At 46.4% G+C, this 19,019-nt stretch overlaps 1 protein-coding gene across 24 annotated transcripts in view; it reads right to left on the bottom strand.

The window, feature by feature from the left end:
• Positions 1-19,019, bottom strand: part of RPH3A (rabphilin 3A) — a 148,806-nt gene that overhangs the window by 75,866 nt on the left and 53,921 nt on the right. For 23 of the 24 annotated variants that reach the window (XM_048821164.2, XM_048821178.2, XM_048821186.2 and 20 more), the window contains one exon: positions 1,454-1,555. In XM_048821164.2, the coding sequence (XP_048677121.2) occupies positions 1,454-1,536 (83 nt within the window). In that variant the 5' untranslated portion in view covers positions 1,537-1,555. Of the gene's footprint in view, positions 1-1,453; positions 1,556-8,521; positions 8,626-8,807; positions 8,933-19,019 lie in introns of those variants that run through there. The other variant, XM_048821167.2, reaches the window with a different exon arrangement.

The following is a 19,019-nucleotide window of genomic DNA, read 5'->3' as shown; positions in this document are numbered from 1 at the left end:
GGGACAGATTGTAAGTGCTAAAGAGAGAGGCCCCAAGTAAACTCCTGGGCCCAACAGGCCTGAATTTAGGAAAGTGCAGACCTAGCGCCAAGCACCAACACTAACCTACGCAAGAGGGCCTTAACTCTATATGGTTCTGAACAAGCCCTGAATCGAAATACTCCCAAACTCTCGGGACCATTAGATCCAGTTTCTGTGTAGCCATGCTCCCATCTCCAGTCATCCTTTAAACCTATCAACCTTTGACTTGTTCTCTCTTGGCAAATCTTTCCATCCTTGCAGTAGTTGATTATTTTGACTGCAGTACAGATTCTTCCACAAACAATTAACACGACGTCCTGTCCTAAAAATTACTCAAGTCATTCACACTGATCTTCAAGGCTCACTTTCCCAACGCAGTAGGTTAATACAAGTCAGTGTTTCCATCATAAACTCTTCTCCCCCCACCACAACCCCCATGCCCCACTTTAAAAAAAAAAAAGCTGAAGGTTAGAAGTTGAAAAAGAACTTGGCTAACAGGTCCAAGTCTTTCTTGGAAAGAAATTTTTCACGTGAACACCAATTCACCTTTTTCTGTTATAAATAGAGACTGCTCCCTTTTCTGACGGGGTGAGAGATCAAGTATATAAAACAACATTACTTATATGGCTCTGGGCTTTGATCAGCAAACAATTTAATTTCTGATCAACTCGCTACAGAATACAGCGAGCTCTGCGAACATCTATGATGCCTAAACTTTAGAAAATAAAAACAAATCCCTGATATTTATAAGGGATACATCACACATCCATTCATTTAAATTATTTGGATTTCATTCCAGAGCAAACTGACTGGCTTGATTGTTGTTTTTTGTATTTATTAAGGTCTGGTAACAAATGGGATTCACTAGTCCAAGACCTGTTTGGACGCATCTAAATTCAGGGTTCACCAGAGACACACAGGGTGTGCTTGAAGTGTGAGGATTTGTTGAAAAACTCATACCATGGTTGTCATCCATGCAGCTCCATCAATGCGGGACAGTGGTAACAGTGCCAATGCAGACCAGGCACGGGCATTTTAACCATCACATGAGGTACCCCTGTTCTGAACAGACTTAGGGGACATGCTTGTACAAGCACCAGCAACCAGTCCACATAGTGATAGACCTAGTGGATTTTCACAGACAATTCAGCACGATCAAGGCCACAGTGCCAGCTTCCTATCTCAACGGCAATGGTAAACCCGGAACACCACCACCCATTTCAAAGACTACATGACACCAAGGTGATGGACACAATATAAGAATCCGATTGACAGCTGGAGTTACTTGGGATTTACATTGGTGTAACAGAGTAGAATCTACATTGTTTAATCCAATTTTGTATGTAAATGTCAAATACATTTTTGTAGCAATACGTTTTTTAGCCGCAAACAATTCTAGATTGACCAAACAAACAAACAAGAATTCCCTTACTTGGCCTTGGCTCTGAGGGACATCGGCCTGTCATTTGGACACATCCACCGATCAGTACTGCTGCCAAACATCGTGTCTGTCATGGCTGACTCTTGAGACTGTCTGGAAAAATAAACAGAGTTTGCAAGTCACCAGTAAGATAAAATATTGGATCATCTTCCTCAGCCAAGTTAAGAGAAGCTACAGGAAATGTATACAGTGGAGTCTTTAAAAAAAAAAAAAAAGGTATTTTCCCACTGAACATTTAGATATTGCTGATGCGTTTTCTGTCACTCTAATCCACAATAAATCTCACTTTGGCGCATAAATATGAAATGTAGAGCCATACTGAAGTGAACCCAGCAGTGCTAATTCTTCCATAAATCTGAAACAACGGTTGGAGATCTTGTTTAAACAGGATGCTTCCAGCTTTAACTGTCCTCTGAAACCTAACATCATGAGAATTCACTTTGCACAGCTTCGGCTCCAGATTATAGTTTACACCTTGGCTGTGCAGCCACTCAGGAGATGGAAAATTTAAGAGTTTCTGATTTTAAAAAATAGATGGGGGGAGAGGGGAAAAATGGTTAAAATATTTTTGGCTAAATTTGTTCTAAGTTAAAGGAAGGGGGAAGAGATGGAATATCAGTTTCATCCACAGTCCTGGCACTGTGTATCAACAACACTGCCCTCTAGGCCAGGGTGGTATTTCCAGGTAACAGAAGTGTTCACAGCTGTGCGTGAGGGACAGCATGTCCAGCGCCCATTAATGATACTCCTTTGCACTAGACACAGGCGAGAACTGGATTTTTCCATTTCATGAGAAATTCCGTAATTTTGAATGACTCCATTCTGAAATGGAAAGGAAACAAAAGAAACTGAACTTTCCTGTGAAATGAAATTCAAAAATAAAAAGAAATAGTTTTGAGACTATCAAAACATTTTGATAAAATCAAAAACGTCTCATTCCAATTTCAACCTGTTAAAAACTTCTTGCAATTTTTTTAATAGAAAAAATTATTTCAATTTCAAAATGAAAAACCAAACCCACTGTTCTAAAAGTTTTGAAATATCCTGTTTTGAGCTTAGAAAAACAAAATGAAATGAAGTGTTCTGGTAAACAAAATGTTGTCAGAAATAGATTTCTAAACGTTTCCGTTTTGATGAAAATGGCATTTTTTGTCAAAAAAAGTTAGATGAAAAATTTCCAGCCAGCTGTACTTTACGCCTATGAGTCTGCACAAGTTGAACATTAGTTTCCTCTTTCCTTGAGCAGAGACCTGCTTGCTAATCCTGCCAAACGCAAGCCACAGTATGCGGAGAATAATGTGATATAATCTACCATGCACTCAGGTAATGATCTGGGACCATCAGATTTCCTCCTTTAGGTAGCCCAGTCATTAATTTCCTCTTCCCATTCATCTCTCCTTTTTAAACCACGGCACGTTACGAGTTTTAAACGGAACACCCTGACGAGCTACTGGTCGACCAGTATGTACAACTACTAGGCCATATACAGAGCTGGCGTCAATCAAGTCAGATTGTTGAGTTCAGTGAATCTACGCCAATTTTCACGCACTGCGGATCTGGCCCACTGTGAGGTTTTTAGTAAGCCGAATCAGCATGAATCCCAAAATGGTCTGGTTCTCGAAAGAGGAACAAAGGTAGATACCAAGGGACGACTTTCTACTTACTGCATAAGCACTGGGTAAATACCTAAACCAGAAAGATTCGATCAAACAGATGTATCAATAGGCAGGGCTGTAGAAGTCACTGTTATCAAAGCCATAACTGCCTTCGTGTTGGGCCACTGAGTCGCTTTTCAAAATAAACAGCCGTTACTGAAAATGAAACAACACGGCGCCCGGTGGTCACGCGTCTGAGTGATTCACTGCAAGGGAAACTGCTGTAAATTTTGGAAAGGAAAATCTGAAGTGGAAACTGCGCTGTAGCATACCGAGTTCTGAGCAGCTTTGGAGCACTCTGATTCACTGCATCATGAAACCACAATCATAGCTGTATTCACTGGCCCTGCAAGTTGGAAGTATCCAAATATCAAACAGCACCATGGCCAGTGGGGTGAGAGACCAAGCATGGGATATGGCAAATGTACCCAAAAAGTGCAAGCAAACAGAAGCAGTGGCAGGAAGCACAGAGGTGACTCAAATGGTAGTGACATGTACTCTGGTTGCACAAGAATATAAAAAACTTTGTCTCTCTAATATCCTAGGACTGACATGGCTACAACACCACTTCCTTGGATTCCTTTTTCCCATTTTGGAGCCAACTATAGAACTGGCATAACATAAAAGCTGGTCTGTTCATGGTATTTCTCTTCTCTGGAACAGACCAACCATGGGAAAACCAAAATCTTTCTCAATATTTCAGCTTCACAAGAAGATCCGGCCCATGAAGGATGAAAACAAAAATAAAAATGCTAGACTCTACACTTGCCCTGTTTGAATATTGACTGATGTTCCAAAAAGCAAGTAAAGGACAAGTACAAATTATGCAGGTAGACAGTCCGACACGAAACACATTTAGGAAATCCTGCAAAGATCCAAATATGTTTTGTGTGCGCAAGTAAAGCCCAACTCTGTCCTAAAATAACACAAGTAAACATTGCTGGAGAAATCTCAGATGATATTAAGCTGCAGGGATCAACCACCACTGAATAAATCATCCCAGAATTTGGCAGTTTATTCTGCCTCTTCAGGGGATAATGCCAATTGAGGGGCATTTTTTACATACTGCACAAAATACAGCAGTCAGAGCACCACCAGTTTGTTAATTTGTTGGCATGGGTGAGAATTTAATTCAGCAGGTTCTCCTTATACAGATGATTTCTTCTGTTTGGCTTGATACATGCAAGCAACTAGGGAGATGATAATATTAAGGAGCTACAAAACAATGGGCACATGGGAATGGGAGAGAGAGGATATTTAGGGCCTCTTTGCTCTCAGCTGGTTATCAGGGAGCTGTCAGATTTCCAGAGACCAGCAATGTGAAGGCGCCAACCCACCTTTCCTCGAGCAACTACAGTTTTCTAAAAAAGGTCACTGCCGCAGCAGCAGCTCCAGTGAAAGGGCATTAATTGCGATTCTTAATGCTATTCCTTTGTCACAACCAATTAGCTAAAGAGAGTTAAAAGGACACTACATCTGCCCTATGGAGACTCTAGGACATCTTGAGATCAGGCTGATTCGTGCACAGTGTATTAGATATATACACAGAAAAGAAAGCAAGGATGGTCTCTTTGCTGTGTCATATAGCACCTAACACAACAAGGCACCAATCCCAATTGGGATCTGCATCTGCTACCATGACATAAATATTTACGGCCACCACCAGTGAAAGTTTGGTGCTGTGTTTTTCCCCACACGGTCATCAAAAGACACTAGCTATACAGTTTGAGAATAAGGGTCACTGGAGTTACAGCTGCACTAGACTCTTTTACCTACCTATGAGGAGAGAAGCTACATTTTCCTTCAAATCAGTAGTTTGGGAAATAAAATCAGTGAGACATCTCTAAAAGTGTTCATTTTGCTGCAGTTTTAATGAGACCACAAGACTCCAGAATAGATATGAATTCTTCTTTTTCATTAAAAACTCTCTACAGTCAACAGGAATACAGGCCCCCAAGTCTCAACCCTGAGAGCACGAATCCCCCAAAAGTTTTACGATTCCAGACATTTTTCACATCTGACCTTTTTTTTTCCCCCTTTCCTGCTTCTCTTCCCTTCAGAGCTGGCTGATAGAGCTGCTGGTGCTGCTGTCAAAGGGTGATCTGCTGGGATCACCGCTTCCTTGACTGTGTTCATCACACAGTAGCTGATGCCTGCATCGCTTCCAGCACTTGCATTTGAATTGCCTTTTCCTGGCTGCAGCAGAAAGGAGAATCTCCTGCAGAGCCCAAGTCAGCGTAAGAAGAGGGAGAGGGGGCTGGTGCATAGCCTGGCCTCCAAATTAATCTCTTCAAACCTCATTCCTCACCTAGGAAACTGCATCCTGCCGAACGTGAACCCTTCTCGTTCTTTGTGCATCAAGAGAATGCTTCACATCCATCTTACACCTGCATCACCCATTGTCCTCTGCTGGTATGACTCCATTGACGTCAGTGGAGTTTCATGAGAGCAGAGAATCTGCCCCTGGGTTTGTGCTGCCTGGGCCAAGGGCTTTGCTCCTTTACACCCATGCAACTCCAAACGTTGGAAGCTGCACGAGGGCTGCGGAGAGCAGAATTTGTCCCTGAGGGCTTGATTCTCTGCTCTACCCAAGCTCTTCTCCGGTCACAACTTCTGCCCAGCTCCGGCCCAACAGCTGCACAGAGGCAGTTCTCACTTACACCATTGGCATAAGGTCCCATCCGCTTCCTGCCTCTGGAAGGCCCTGATATGCCCCCGTTGCTCTTACACTAGGGTGTGTGGCAATGTTTAAAATGATGGGAAAACAACCATACAGCTAGACTAGAATCAGAAGCTCTCTTTGGGACCAGAAGACCCCATGTTCCCTTTAGGGACAGCACAAGCAGGCAATGAACCTCTGGCCAAAGAGCCAGCAACCAGTGCGGAGACTAGCTAAAGTGTGTCAATCACCAGCGCTCCAAAGGGATCTGGTTGCCAACCTGAAAGATGTGCCATGAGTACGACCCATCGTTTTTCCTTCTCTTCCACTTGATTCACAAGCCACTGTGGGGAAATGGTGTTTGCTTGCTTTCTGCAGGCTCCAGAAGAGATCCCAACACAGCTTCCGCCATTTAGCAATCGCTGCTTGCCTCACAGCAGCACAAATTAGCCTAGGTCCATCCCAACATTCCCCTCCCACATGTTACATCTCTCCGGCCGGTTGGGGCTAAATTGCTCAACTGTTAGAAATCATTTAACCTTCTAAACAAACTGGACATCGCCATATAAATTCGCCCAGGTTGCCGTACCAGAGGTCTTAGACAAGCATTTAAAGGAACAGCATGAAGCCACTGCAAAGCTGCTGCTCAGCAGGGATTGTACATGCTTTAGCCAGCCTGATGCCCACGCAACAGCATCTCCACATCTAGCCTTACAAGGAGAACGAGCACCGAGGACCAACGTTCCCTCTAATTTTTTACATCCACGGGCAGGATGAATTTTGCTATGTGCACCAAAACGGAGGTGATGCGTGGTGGATGGGGCCATGGGGTTCAGAGTGTGGGAGGGGGCTCAGGGCTGGGGTGTGCGGGGGTTCGGGCTCTGGGGTGGGGCCAGAGATGAGGGGTTTGGAGTGCTGGAGGGGGCTCAGGGCTGGGACAGTGTTGAGGTGTGGGGGGGGTGAGGGGTTCAGAGTGTGGGGCTCAGTGCTGGGACAGGGGGTTAGGGTGCGTGGAGGTTCGGGCTCTGGGATGGGCGCAGGGATGAGGAGTTTGGGGTGCTGGAGGGGGCTCAAGGCTGGGGCAGAAGGTTGGGGTGCAGTCCTCAGCTAGCAGACTACAGGTATTTATCATGGCCCGGGGAAAATTCACATAACAGTAAGTCATGCAATGAGCCGCGAGAACAAACGTCCTGCATCTCTCTCGAAGTTACTGCTGTCTGTACCAAGTAAAGGGCCACTACAGTTCTTGATTATTTATCTAGCATCACTTGCACACAGTGCTTTACCAGCACCCAACTCATTTACCAGCTAAACTAGACACAATACAGCAGTGAGGTAGTGTAGCCTAGCAGGTATGGCAATGGCTAGGAAAGTCAGGCCACCTGGGTTCTATTCCCAGCTCCGCCAGAAGTCGTCAGGCAAGTCACTTCACCGCTCTGAGGCTCAGTTTCCCCGCCCACCTTTTGTCCATCTAGATTGTAAGTTCTTCCGGCAGAGACACTCTCTTGCCTCGTGTCTATGCAACCCCTAGCACAACAGGGCCCCCGGTCTCCACCGGGGCCTCTCTACTGCAGTACAAACAACACAGTACTCACCACCACCACAAATGATCCTTTCCAAGAGCAAAACATTGCCTTGGAGTCTCATGGTGGGAAGCAAATCAAGAGTACTGTGTGCAGAGGAGGAATACAGCGGCGGGTGTCACTTGGCAGCTGTCTACTTTTCTACATCTGCTCCCAGCACCTCATAGAATAGAATATCATAGAACATCAGGGTTGGAAGGGACCTCAGGAGGTCATCTAGTCCAACCCCCTGCTCAAAGCAGGACCAATCCCCAAATTTTTGCCCCAGATCCCTAAATGCCCCACTCAAGGATTGAACTCACAGCCCTGGGTTTAGCAGGCCACTACTCAAACCACTGAGCTATCCCTCCCCTCCCGTCTTTGTGCTCACAGCATCACCATGTGCATGCTCAGCAAGCCCCAGCTGCATCAATTGCCTTTTGGCCTCCTTTAGCTAGCATCATGCCGGGCAGCCCTGACTCCTCTATGCCCCCAAACACACAGATTGCCCTCTAACTTTGTAAAGCCAGGAAGAACAATGGTCCGTGAAGCCCGTATCCTTAATTTAACTACAATTCTCGGCGCATTAATCAATCCGTTCTCGTCTCCCCATCAGTCTCCCAAGTGCCATAAGCTTGTGAGTGCCACCAGCACCACATCCCCACCCCGCAGGCACAGCAAGCCCCAGGCCTGAACTGCCACCATGCCATAGCTGCAGGAGGAATGGATGTGCCAGACAGGCAGAGCAGAAGTTAGACCCGGGTCTGAGCTGAAACCCAGGTTCCAAACGCTGCACTTTTATGATGTGCAGAATCCAAATCTCAGATCCAACCAAACTTCACTTGGGGGTTGGAAAGCCAAGGCTGAACTTTGGTTTACTTTGGTTTGGGGCTCAAGTAGGGCCCATGAAAGAGATAGCAGGGGTTAGGGAGTATATTGTATACTAGCATATTTCACAAGCACGATCATTAAATAGCACAGTCCAACTCCAAGGGGCACTTTCCAAAACAAAAAAAAACGGACCTGATGTAAGCTATACACCTGGATTGTTCCTCCCATCCACCACAGAACTGCAACTATCTCTGGGGTGCAGCACAGCAGCTGCTTACCAACAAAGAGCAACAGTTTTGGGCAGGATGTAGAGCAAAGCATATTTAAAAGCCCCCCTCAAATGAGTACCAACCTTTGTACAGCAGCCATGTTAGCCTTCATAGGGCAATTCAAAGGGTGAGAACCATTACATTTAATAAAAAGCAACCTCATTCCAAAAGCTCCCTCCGTTGAAACCTGCATGGAGAACGGATTAGAGTCAATGCCGGCCAAAGATATACAGATAAACAAATCGATTTGAAAGGAAATTTTTTAGTTTGTATCCAAGCACACTGCTGTGCATGGAATCTTATTAACATTCATGGTGCAGATTTCAGCCTCCCCAGAAGGAAGGCGGCAGGAAAGCGAAGCAGCCTTACCGCAGTGGGTTTCACAGGCCAGGGCTCAGAGCAAAGGTTTCCAGGTCAAGTTTCTGTGATTTATTTCTAGACTGCAACCAGAGCAGAGTCATTCACGATCCCCAACACACCCGAGTCTTTTCAGAATATGAAGGATTTTCCTACAACAACATTAACAAATTAGATCAAATCCACTTGGACTCAAGTCCCCAGGTCATAGATTCCAAGGCCAGTGGAGACCATTATGATCATCTTGTCTGACCTCCTGGATGACGCAGCCCAGAGAACTCCACTCAGTTATTTCTGCATCCAAACCATAGCTTCTGTGTGGGCTACAGCGTCTCCTTCAGAGAGACAGCCGGGCTTCTGCCCAGCCAAGCTGCTACCTTCCCTTTGTCCAAATCCCTCCTTAAGAAGTGCTTATCCCAGGACGCTCCGAAGAAGCGAGTCAATAACAATCGTTATTAAAAGTTCTTGTGACTAAGCAAAAGCCCTATCACTGCCCCAGCCCTGAACCTTCCTCCATCCCCTAAAATTAGATGGTAAGCAGCTGAAGCAGGGCCAGTGCTGTTCTAATTCTGCTAAGAAGGGTGTAGCACGCTCTTGGGTACTGTAAAAACAACAGCTACATAACAATTCTGCCCTGGCACAGACCTGGACAAAAGCCACTGAGTTAATCCCAAATCTATGCCAGTGCTGAGTGAAACCTGCACTGCGGGTGACCAGATAGCAAGTGTGAAAAATCACGACACTTTTTTTCGGGGCTGGGGCGGAGGGGTGTAATAATTGCATATCGTGACGTCTGGTCACGCCACCTGCGCTTAGTGTTCTGTAAGGCTGACTCCTTCTTAAAGATCCATTCAGACCATGGGTTTTCCTTCACATCTCATGCCCGCCCATCGGACCCTAAGACGTAGCTACACCACCCCAGGAGGCCAGAGAACAAACTCTGGGCTCAAGGAGCCATCAAAATACAGTCACCAACCCAAGACTTCACAACTCATGAAACAGGCTCCCTCACACATACACTCACAAACCCCAAAAAACATACGATTGGCTTAAAAATTAAGAGAACTATCCTTTTAAAATAATACACTGGGAGGCTGGATTTGCCTTTGGCTTTTGAGCCTTTAAGAGGCACACTTTCATAGAATCATAGCTCTTTCAAGCTCTTTCAGCCACATGTGCTAGACCCTTACTTTGTTACTGAAATGAAAACAGAGATTCCTGCCTCATCCCAGGACTCCAGGAGCTGCGCCTTTCAGAAAGGCACCAAATATCCCAAGACTCACACTAAACCACCCAAGACTTGACAAAACTAAGGTGATCGAAACAACCCCCGCAAAAGTTAAAATGCAACCATGAAAAGGAGGCTTCTAACAGCCCCTGCTATTTACAAGAGTCTTAACAGCTTTAGCACAGTAGGAAGAAGACGGAGGCATTACCTCCAGAGATTAGGGGTGAAGTCCTGGCCCCACTGAAGTCAGTGGCAAAGCTCCCACTGATTTCACTGGGGCCAGGATTTCCCCAGAAATGTCCCCATTTGCTCCTACAGCCTGTAGTGTTTTAACCCTGAAAAGAACACCATTTAACGAACCTTCAGGCTGCTTTGCCTGCTTCCCCCACCCCCTTCCATAAACACACTTCATCTGGAAGAGAAATTGATGGGGACTCTTCCGTGGTTTAACAGATGCCCCTGTGGCCTGCCAGACACAAGAGCAGAGCAAACGCAACACGCAGGTTCATTCTGTGAACCCAGTGGAGAACGGAACAGGAGGATTCTGGCCTCGAGTGCCTGCATCCTGCAGGTTACCTCACCGGAGGCATGAGCCCGCCCTGGGAGAGCCTTCCCCAGCCAAGCTGGTAGGAGCCATGTGCAGCTCATCCCAGCTGGAGGGCGCAGCTAACCTGTTTTGCAGTCCACACAACAGGATTCCACAGCAGTCAAGCAGCTGCTGTTTCTCAAGGCCTCCTTCATAATACCGAGAACTAGTCCAATTCCCTGGGTGCTGCTGCTCACAGTGGGCGATTGCTTAGTGGCCACAGCAGCAGCTGTATTGACTCTGCACAGACCTGGAGCTGTCCCGGTCTCGGCTGACTTAAAGCCCAGCTCTCCGTGAAGTCTCAGCCTGGGAATTAGAGGGTGACCGCTAGGTTCTCACGGGGAATTGTAGAATTTAGCGGGGAAAGGGCATCTGCATGTCCCTGCTAACACTGAGTACGAGTAAGTCACTCTGTTGGATATTTTGCTAAGTCCCCATGTGCCTCCCCTTACTCGGATTTGCCAAGGCTCATGGGAATCTTGCTCAGTCATTTTGCGTCTATGGGCATGTCCACAGCACTGCCACCACAGGTAAACGGAAGGGGGCTTTCCATCACTGTAGTTCATCCATCTCTGAGAGACGGTAGCTAGGTTGATGGAAGAATTATTGTCAACCTAGTCGCGTCTACCCTGGGGGTTAGGTCCAACTACGGTGCTAAGGGCATGACATTCTTCACAGCCCTGCACGACACCGCTAGGTTGATCTAATCTTGAGGTGCAGACCAGACTTATGAAATACAGGGGCTTGGCTCCCCACAGGCTGGTTTGAGCCACAATGAAACGTATGACTGATGTATTCGCACTTCACTGTAAATCAAACAAGTTAATTTGCTACTGACTGCAGATGAAAAGAAAATAATTAAAATTAATGGGAGTGAAGGTTCATAGCTGCTCAGGTCCCTTCTAGGCTAGCTTGTTCATTTTATTTAGGATGAATAGTGTGTGAGCCAGACCCTTAAACAAGACAACATTTAGCGCCTCGTGTTCACACCTGCTCCACACGATGCAACGCTGGAGAGGAGTGAGAGCCAGGGGCTGAGCCCATCCCAGCTGCTGCTGGTGCCAGCCCAGGATGGGAGGTTGCAATGGCAGAAAATCACCGTCTTCTCCCCTTGACTGGTAGCATAGGGGTCAATGGCACTGAAATGGAGGCCAACGTTGGCTAGAAACACAGCATGGCCAGAATGGAGCTGAGTAGCATGTAAGACTTGCCCTAAGCCAAACCCCTCTTAGGAAAGGCTGGGGGACCAGCGCTTACCCTGTGCTCTAGTCTACGCAGGCTCTCATACCGTGCTCCACACCGTAGTATCTGAGCACCACAGTGGGTTTCACACTTACAACACCTGGGGGTAACTGAGGTTCAACAGCCACCACACGCCCTCTTAAGCCTCCCATGCCACATGGGGGTAGAGGGAGCCAGGCTGATGGGCAGTTTGCCCCTCCTTGAGCCAGCTCCAGTGCCTCCAAGCCAAAGGACTTTGCTTTGTGACGTGTCAGTTGTATTGGATTCCAGACGAATTGCTTTTGGCTGGCAAAGCAGCAGCCATCTAATCTATGGCGCTGTCCCGTCCCTCCCAAACAAAGAACATTTCACTCAGGCACCCACCAGATCTGAACTACGATGACACAAAGCCGTCCCCAAAACAAAGAATTTTAAAAGTCTGTTTTACAGCTGGTTAACACATTATCTCCCCCCGCCCACACCTCCTAATCCACACCAAGAAAGAAAGAAAGAAAGAAAGAAAGAAAGAAAGAAAGAAACTGGGGCCGTTAATGGCAAAGTTATGTACGCAAGCAATGAGAATGATCTGCACATTCAAGCCGAAGTGACTTGTACTGGGTTTGCAGAAGTTAGCTGGAAATGGGCTTCTTCTCTGAGCCACTGTACCACGGATTATCAATGAGATTCTCTACTGGATTTCTGCCTAACCCCTTCAGTGCTACTGCTATAAACCCTGGCTTCTCCGATTCATCATGTTTTTAGAGAGGAAAATGTGCCATCTGTACAGTGTATATTTATGCTTCCCAGCTAGGAAAAATCAAATCAACGTGCATCCCCTGCTCATCCTGGCTTTTAAAATGCAGATATTTCAATCCTGAAGCTGCAGTTATCGTTTTTTGGGTTGTTTTTCATTTTTTGCTGGTGCAATAGAGACAACTCACTTCAGCAAAAGCAAGACAGCTTGCGGGCAGGGCCAGTGGGTTTGACTAGTTCCTCTTTGCCGGTCAGCCTGGATGGCTGCAGACTGCCCGCTTGATGGGGAGGGCCCCAAATTCCGAGGCAAAAAGCAATTCTGCTATTCATCCCTGGTTACTTCCATTCAGGCAGGCGCAAGGCTGCGCTTCACGTGATGGAAACCTGTCAAAGGGCATGGCAGAGTCAAGCAAACACAAGTGAGTCAAGCTCAGGCGCTGTTGTGGGTGACAGCGATCGCTCTGACGGATGCCACCTGCACCTGACTGAAGGAATGAAGCCGGTGACTGAAAACTAACTCCTGGGAAACTGATGCTGGCCGACGTGCAGTGTGTGCACTGCAAACCGATGTCCCCTAAGACACAAACATGCACCTCATCTAGCATGACCCTGGTGCACCCTTAAGGGGAGCGCAGAGCTTTTACCATGGTGTAAACAAACTCTTGTGCAGATATTTAGGGATGGGTGGACAGGCAGCCTGATCCAGAGAGGTGCTGAGCACTCACAGTTCCCACTGTGCTGCAAGGCCCTGATCCTGTGATCAGGTCTGCTAGCACAGGCCCCTCAGTCTGCGTGTGGCCCCCCGGCGGGCAGGGATCCACGTTAGCAGATTCGAATGCTGGAGCAGGACTAAAGAGCCGTAGGTGCCCAATCCAAATAAGTGTCATTGCACCTGGGTCATTTCTGAGTCAGGCACCGGTGATCTTCCAGGTCGGGCAGCAGAGCTGCTGCTCCCTGCTCGGCTAAGGGTGCTCATGTTGTCCCAGAGGAACACAGGCAGAGCTTGAAGCCTCAGCATGCCTAGCAAGCCAGGGGGACAGGCTCTCTCAGCCCCCTGCACCAAAAGAGACACGTTCTCATGTTCAGGTTGTGTAGAATGCAAATCTCCCAGTGGGGCTTCAACTCCTCCAGGGCTACAAGGCCCCACATCAAGCCAGGGCCATTCTCCACTGCTCCTATGTCAGCCAAGGAGGTCACGCTGGAGCTATCCAAGATGTCCTCTCTGGTCCTGATCCCAAGCCCGGAGAAGTGAATGGAAAAAGACCCGCTGGGACTGCCTGGGCTGTTGGCTCAAGCCCACTAGCCCCCCAAGGGCTGAATGCTACAGCTCTGACGCAGACTCAGCTGCAGGAGAGGAGGAGACGAAATCTAACCAAAGTCTCCAGCATGGCAACGCAGCGTGGTGTCGGAGGCAGTGCACCGTGTGCTTTTGCTCTCGCCCTAGAAATATGCTCAATTGGCAACAAAAGACGGTTGCCAGAGGTCTTGTGGTTAAGGCACTGGGCTGGGATTCCAGGGGAGCTGCATTTCGCTCTCCCCATCCTCCACTCTGCATGGTCTCTTAAGAGCACCCACTTAAAGGTTTCTGGTGCCCAGCCACCACCTCTCCTGGGTGGAAACCCACGTCTCACTTCCTCCTGACCAACGCTCAGGCTGCACAGTTCCCTGCCTTACACTGTGATAGCCCCAGCAAGCCAGATTGCCCAAAAGGCCATTGCCTGTGTGTTTTTCTCTCTCTCTCTGAAGGCTGTGACCAGTGGGGATTGCCTGCATTTATAAAAGTTACCACACAGCCCCTTCTAAGCAAGCCCGTTTTTTCTTAAGGTTACACAGAAAACAGATTAAAACAATAGAAGTTCCTACACACCTACTACAAAGCTCACCACAGGGTCACCCCAGTTCCAGCCTAGGGCTCTGGTAGTTTTAGTCCATCAAAACCCACAACTGGCTTTTCCCTGTGGTTACAAGTTCATACCAATCTTCAATCCAGAACCAGATCAAAAACGGGCCAGACCAGTGGCTTCTTTATACAGCTCAGGCCCATGAGCCTGGCCTTCTGTAATAGAGAATCAACAGTGACCCTCTCCTCAGGGTGTGGCGTCAAAAGGCTGGCTTTTTGCATAATCAGAGTTGGGGAACTTGCATTAACCACTCCCTAGGAATTCCCCAGGAAATCCACTTAACACTTATTGTCCCAAAAGTCCAAACTTGTCTGGCATATTCTCAGTGTAGCCTTTTCAACTCCCAGTTCCTACATCGGTCCCATCTTCCCCCTAGAGAGGTTACATATAATCCCAGTCAACAATAATACACAACGTTAACACAATAAGGTCTTTCAAGGATATTGCAGGTCAATGCCCAGCTCTGCCACAGTTTAATATGACTCAGTGTGCCTTAATTCACCTTCTGTAAAATGGGGAGAATGATTGTGCTTCCCTCCCACTCAGGATGAGAAATGGAACAAGATGGCGTCATTCAGCTACTTTTTCTTCTTTTAAGAAAGAAGAGTTATTGGCAAAACTAAAAGGCAGTCCATTCAAACTCACCCTCTGAAAGGGCGGAGTTTGAGCCAGGAGAGAAACTGCAACTTTCCCAGACTGAGGCAGGGCAATAAAAACCCCAACCCGGCAACATTTTATTTATTCTCAAGTATTGCAAAGGGTTTTCTTCAATAATGAGGGACCCTCTCTACAGACACCAACTTGTAAAGAAAACAAAAAATCTTCGGTGCAAGCAGCTCTGATCTGGATAAATAACATTCCCCCATTTTCCTACAGTGCACATTCCGGTTTGGCAAAGAGAAGTTGAGGGGGGTCAGTTTAAATTAAATGACTCGTTTAATGTAGAGCACGTTAGCGGCTATTGGAATCTGCGCTACAGTGACATACTCCTCCCAGTTATAAGGCGTTGTATTGTAGTAGGCCCTTCGGGCCATAATCTACCATCAGGGCCGTATTGTGCTAGGTGCTGCATACACAGAGAGAGAGTTTACTATCTAAGTCAATTAAAACCTATGGCAAACATGCAGTGTTTTTAACATGTTACCTTCATCTAGAGTAATGTATTTATGCAATCCCCCATTATCTGAGCACCCCACAAACTTCTAATGCATTTGTCCTCATTACTTACCTGTGACTCAGGGCAGTGATAGATTATCCCCCACTTGTAGATGGGCGGTAGGTACAGAGAGCTTAAGTGACTTGCCCATCATCACACCGATAACCTGTAGTGCAGCAGGGAACTGAACCCGGTCTCCCATGTCACAGATCAGCACCGTGGAGCATCTGCCCTCTTCCCCCCACTGCTTTGCACTTGATAGCTGGTTTCCCTTGTGCCGCATGCAGCAGCAAAATGAAATCTAAAAAAGGGACCATTTTCTCACATTGTCTGTCAGCCTAAGCAATCAAAGAAACCAACTGACCTTTCAGCCAGGAATAAGCAAAATTCGCTTCTTGAACTAGAACTTTCTGCTCATAATGGTTAAGCCAACGGCATTTCCTACAGGTACCGAAAAAACCCAGAGACCATCCCTGGTGAAATACACAAGCCTTTCTCTGTGTGTATAAATAACAGATTCTGAAGACCTAAATTGCATTACTTCCAGCATCCACTCTTGCTCATTCTAATGCCTGCTGGAGCATTTTTAGCACAAGATAAAGAGGAGAAACAACAGCTCACCGTTGGATTTGTCCAACCCTTTACACTTGAGCAATAATATCTGGCAGAGCAGACTGCAGGTCTCGACCGTGGGGTGTATGAAATATTTAAGTTAAAAAACTGAAATATTTTTTCCAAGACTTTGCTAAAAGGATGCTGCCAACTCCTGTATCGTTTAAAAACGGCTACTGTGTTGCCATTGCATTACATCAGCCCAGCACCTAACATATTTGTGAGGAAGGATGGGCTTCCGGCTCAGGCACAAAAGTCCAGTCGTCAGGAGTCCCACATTTCATTCCTAGCTGCTGTGCCAGTAATATCTTGACCCGGTTGCTTTGGCTTCTCTGTCCCTCTTTCAAGACCAGTGATGTGGGAATAACACTTGCCAAGTTCATAGGGAATTGTGAGGCTTAGTTCATTAGTGTTTGTAATGTGTTCTGAGATCCTTGGGTGAGACCGTGGAGAAATGCAAAGAGGTATGGAAAAAAAAAAAAAAAAAGGTCTCAGACACACATCTCTGTACTATGCTCAGTGAACGTCTCACCCAATTTGAGCCACACACCCAAGGATGACTCTCACCTCAAATCAATCTGGCTTACCTTGAAAATATCATATGGGACAAGTCACATGATAGTTTACAACATGGCCATTCGTCCCAGTCCCAGCGAGCCTTTGTAAACTAGTTCCATCCAACCCTCCGCAGCAAGGTTTGACAATGGGGAAAATGGAGTTTGACTGAACTTTAACCTTTCTGACTGGAAATTTGAAGTGTTCGTGTAGCTTTAAGATCAACCCCACTAAGGGCTGCCAGGGCTTTGCACAGCATGGCAGCAAAGACTTTAAATGAACCAGGTCCTACAGCGTTAAGATTACATTTGTGGCAGCTAATGTCATTTTGCTTATACAAATTACATAGCTGGATCCTGGTTACCATACCTAAATAACAGATAATCTTTGATTTTAGAGACGGGGAAACGGAGGCAAAGTCCAGGAACATGACTTGCCCATGGTCACCCAGCAGACCAGTGGCAAAGCTAGGAACAGAAGAACCCAAATCTCCAGAGTCCCAGTCCAGTGCTCTAACTACTAGACCACACTGCCCAGCCTAGATTTCTGCTCTTGGATCTTCCAGCTCAAGCAAAAAGAGGAATTTTGATCTCATTGAAACAAGCTTTTCAACTATTTCTTTTTACTTGCAAGATTCAATCCAATTCATGGCTAACCTGCATAAAAGAGAAAATGTATTTGCTTTGGGATCTTAAGAGGTGACAAAATTCACTGGAATAACTAAGCCCAGACTATCTGAAGTCAGATCAGATAATAAATCAGAGTTGGACAAGAACTGACTTAAAATTCTCCTCTTTCCACCCATAAGAACGCCTTTAGTTCTGCCCTCGGAAACAGAGGCTGGGGATTGATGTTCGGTTGTTGGAAGAGAGTTGCCCAGCCAAAGCTGCTTAATTATTCAAGTTTAAGTTTCTGTAGTAGGGAGCCAATTTCAATAACTGTCTCATTCTAGCAATTTTTGCTGGAGCTTGCTACTTTATTACATATTCTTTCAGTATCACACTTTGTGCAAATACAGCCCTACTTAGCCAAAGGATCTCAAAGCACTTTGCAAACCTTAATGCATGTCGTCCGATACCAGCCCTGTGACACTGGCAAAATGGTCACCATTCAAAAGAGCTCGTCACCCACACAGTGGTATTTGAGATCTCACACATTTGTCCTGTACTAAGAATAGGAAATAACGAGACACAGCCACATGATTACTTGGCAAGCGATGACTTTCTCACAGTGACTACCCGAAATAGTATTGCAGCCATTTTACAGATGGGCAATCTGAGACACACGTGGCTTGCCCAAAGTCACACGGTAAGTTCAGGGAAGAGCTGGAAATAGAGTTGAGGTCTTCACTCCTGGCCTTGTGGGATAGCTGCAAGACCAAATCCATTCTGTATGATGGAGCCCACGAATCTGCTAATGCATGAATTAAAAGAAAGTCCTCTATGAATTGCTCCAACTTTACCCCAGCATAGTATAATACCTGTTCTCTAGCCTGAAATCCTAGATGTTTATAATGCTTCTGCTAAGCTCTTAATGTTAAATACAGTGGGATCCATTAGCAGGAACTAATACCATACGCACAAAAACTACAGTAGGATTACAACTTGAGTGCATAAAGGAAAATTCACACAAACACATTAGCTGCTTATCTCTGTATTTGGGACTTTTCTAAATGTTTTGCTGACTCCATATGATGAGCCAACTGCTTCAGAGTCTCAGTCTGAAGATAATCAGAGCTTCTTTTTTTTTGGCCTCATATTTAAAACTGGGCAAAATCAATTCAGGAAGCACAGATGCTCCCCTGCACAAGCATATTTGTCTCTTCACCAGTAGAACAAACATGCAAACCATGTGCAGTCAAAAGTGGGTCATCTAGCATGGGGACTCTCTGCCAACTGGCCCTGGTTTTCTGCAGCACATGTCCAAGTACAAAGTTTGTTACTCACTCCCAGCAGACAGGATACAGAACTTACATTTCTATACAGTCCCTCTCAAGAGATCCCCGACTTAACTGGCATCTTTCCTATCCAGAGATCACATCATCAAGGCAACAGGGGTCAGCAACTGCCCTGAATTCTAGCCCCAAACTCACCTGTATCAAAGCCATATAAAGTCACAGGCAGAAGAAAGAGATGTGGTCTGAATTTGAGGGGGTCCAACATTCACATCCCCACGACCAAGCAGACCCCTGGGTCAGATGAGAGATTGTAGT

The sequence above is a fragment of the Caretta caretta genome, chromosome 15 (assembly GCF_965140235.1).
Source record: "Caretta caretta isolate rCarCar2 chromosome 15, rCarCar1.hap1, whole genome shotgun sequence".
Taxonomy (NCBI): Eukaryota; Metazoa; Chordata; order Testudines; family Cheloniidae; genus Caretta; species Caretta caretta.
The sequence above is the reverse complement of the archived record's forward strand: the minus strand, read 5'-3'. Positions and strand labels throughout refer to the sequence as shown.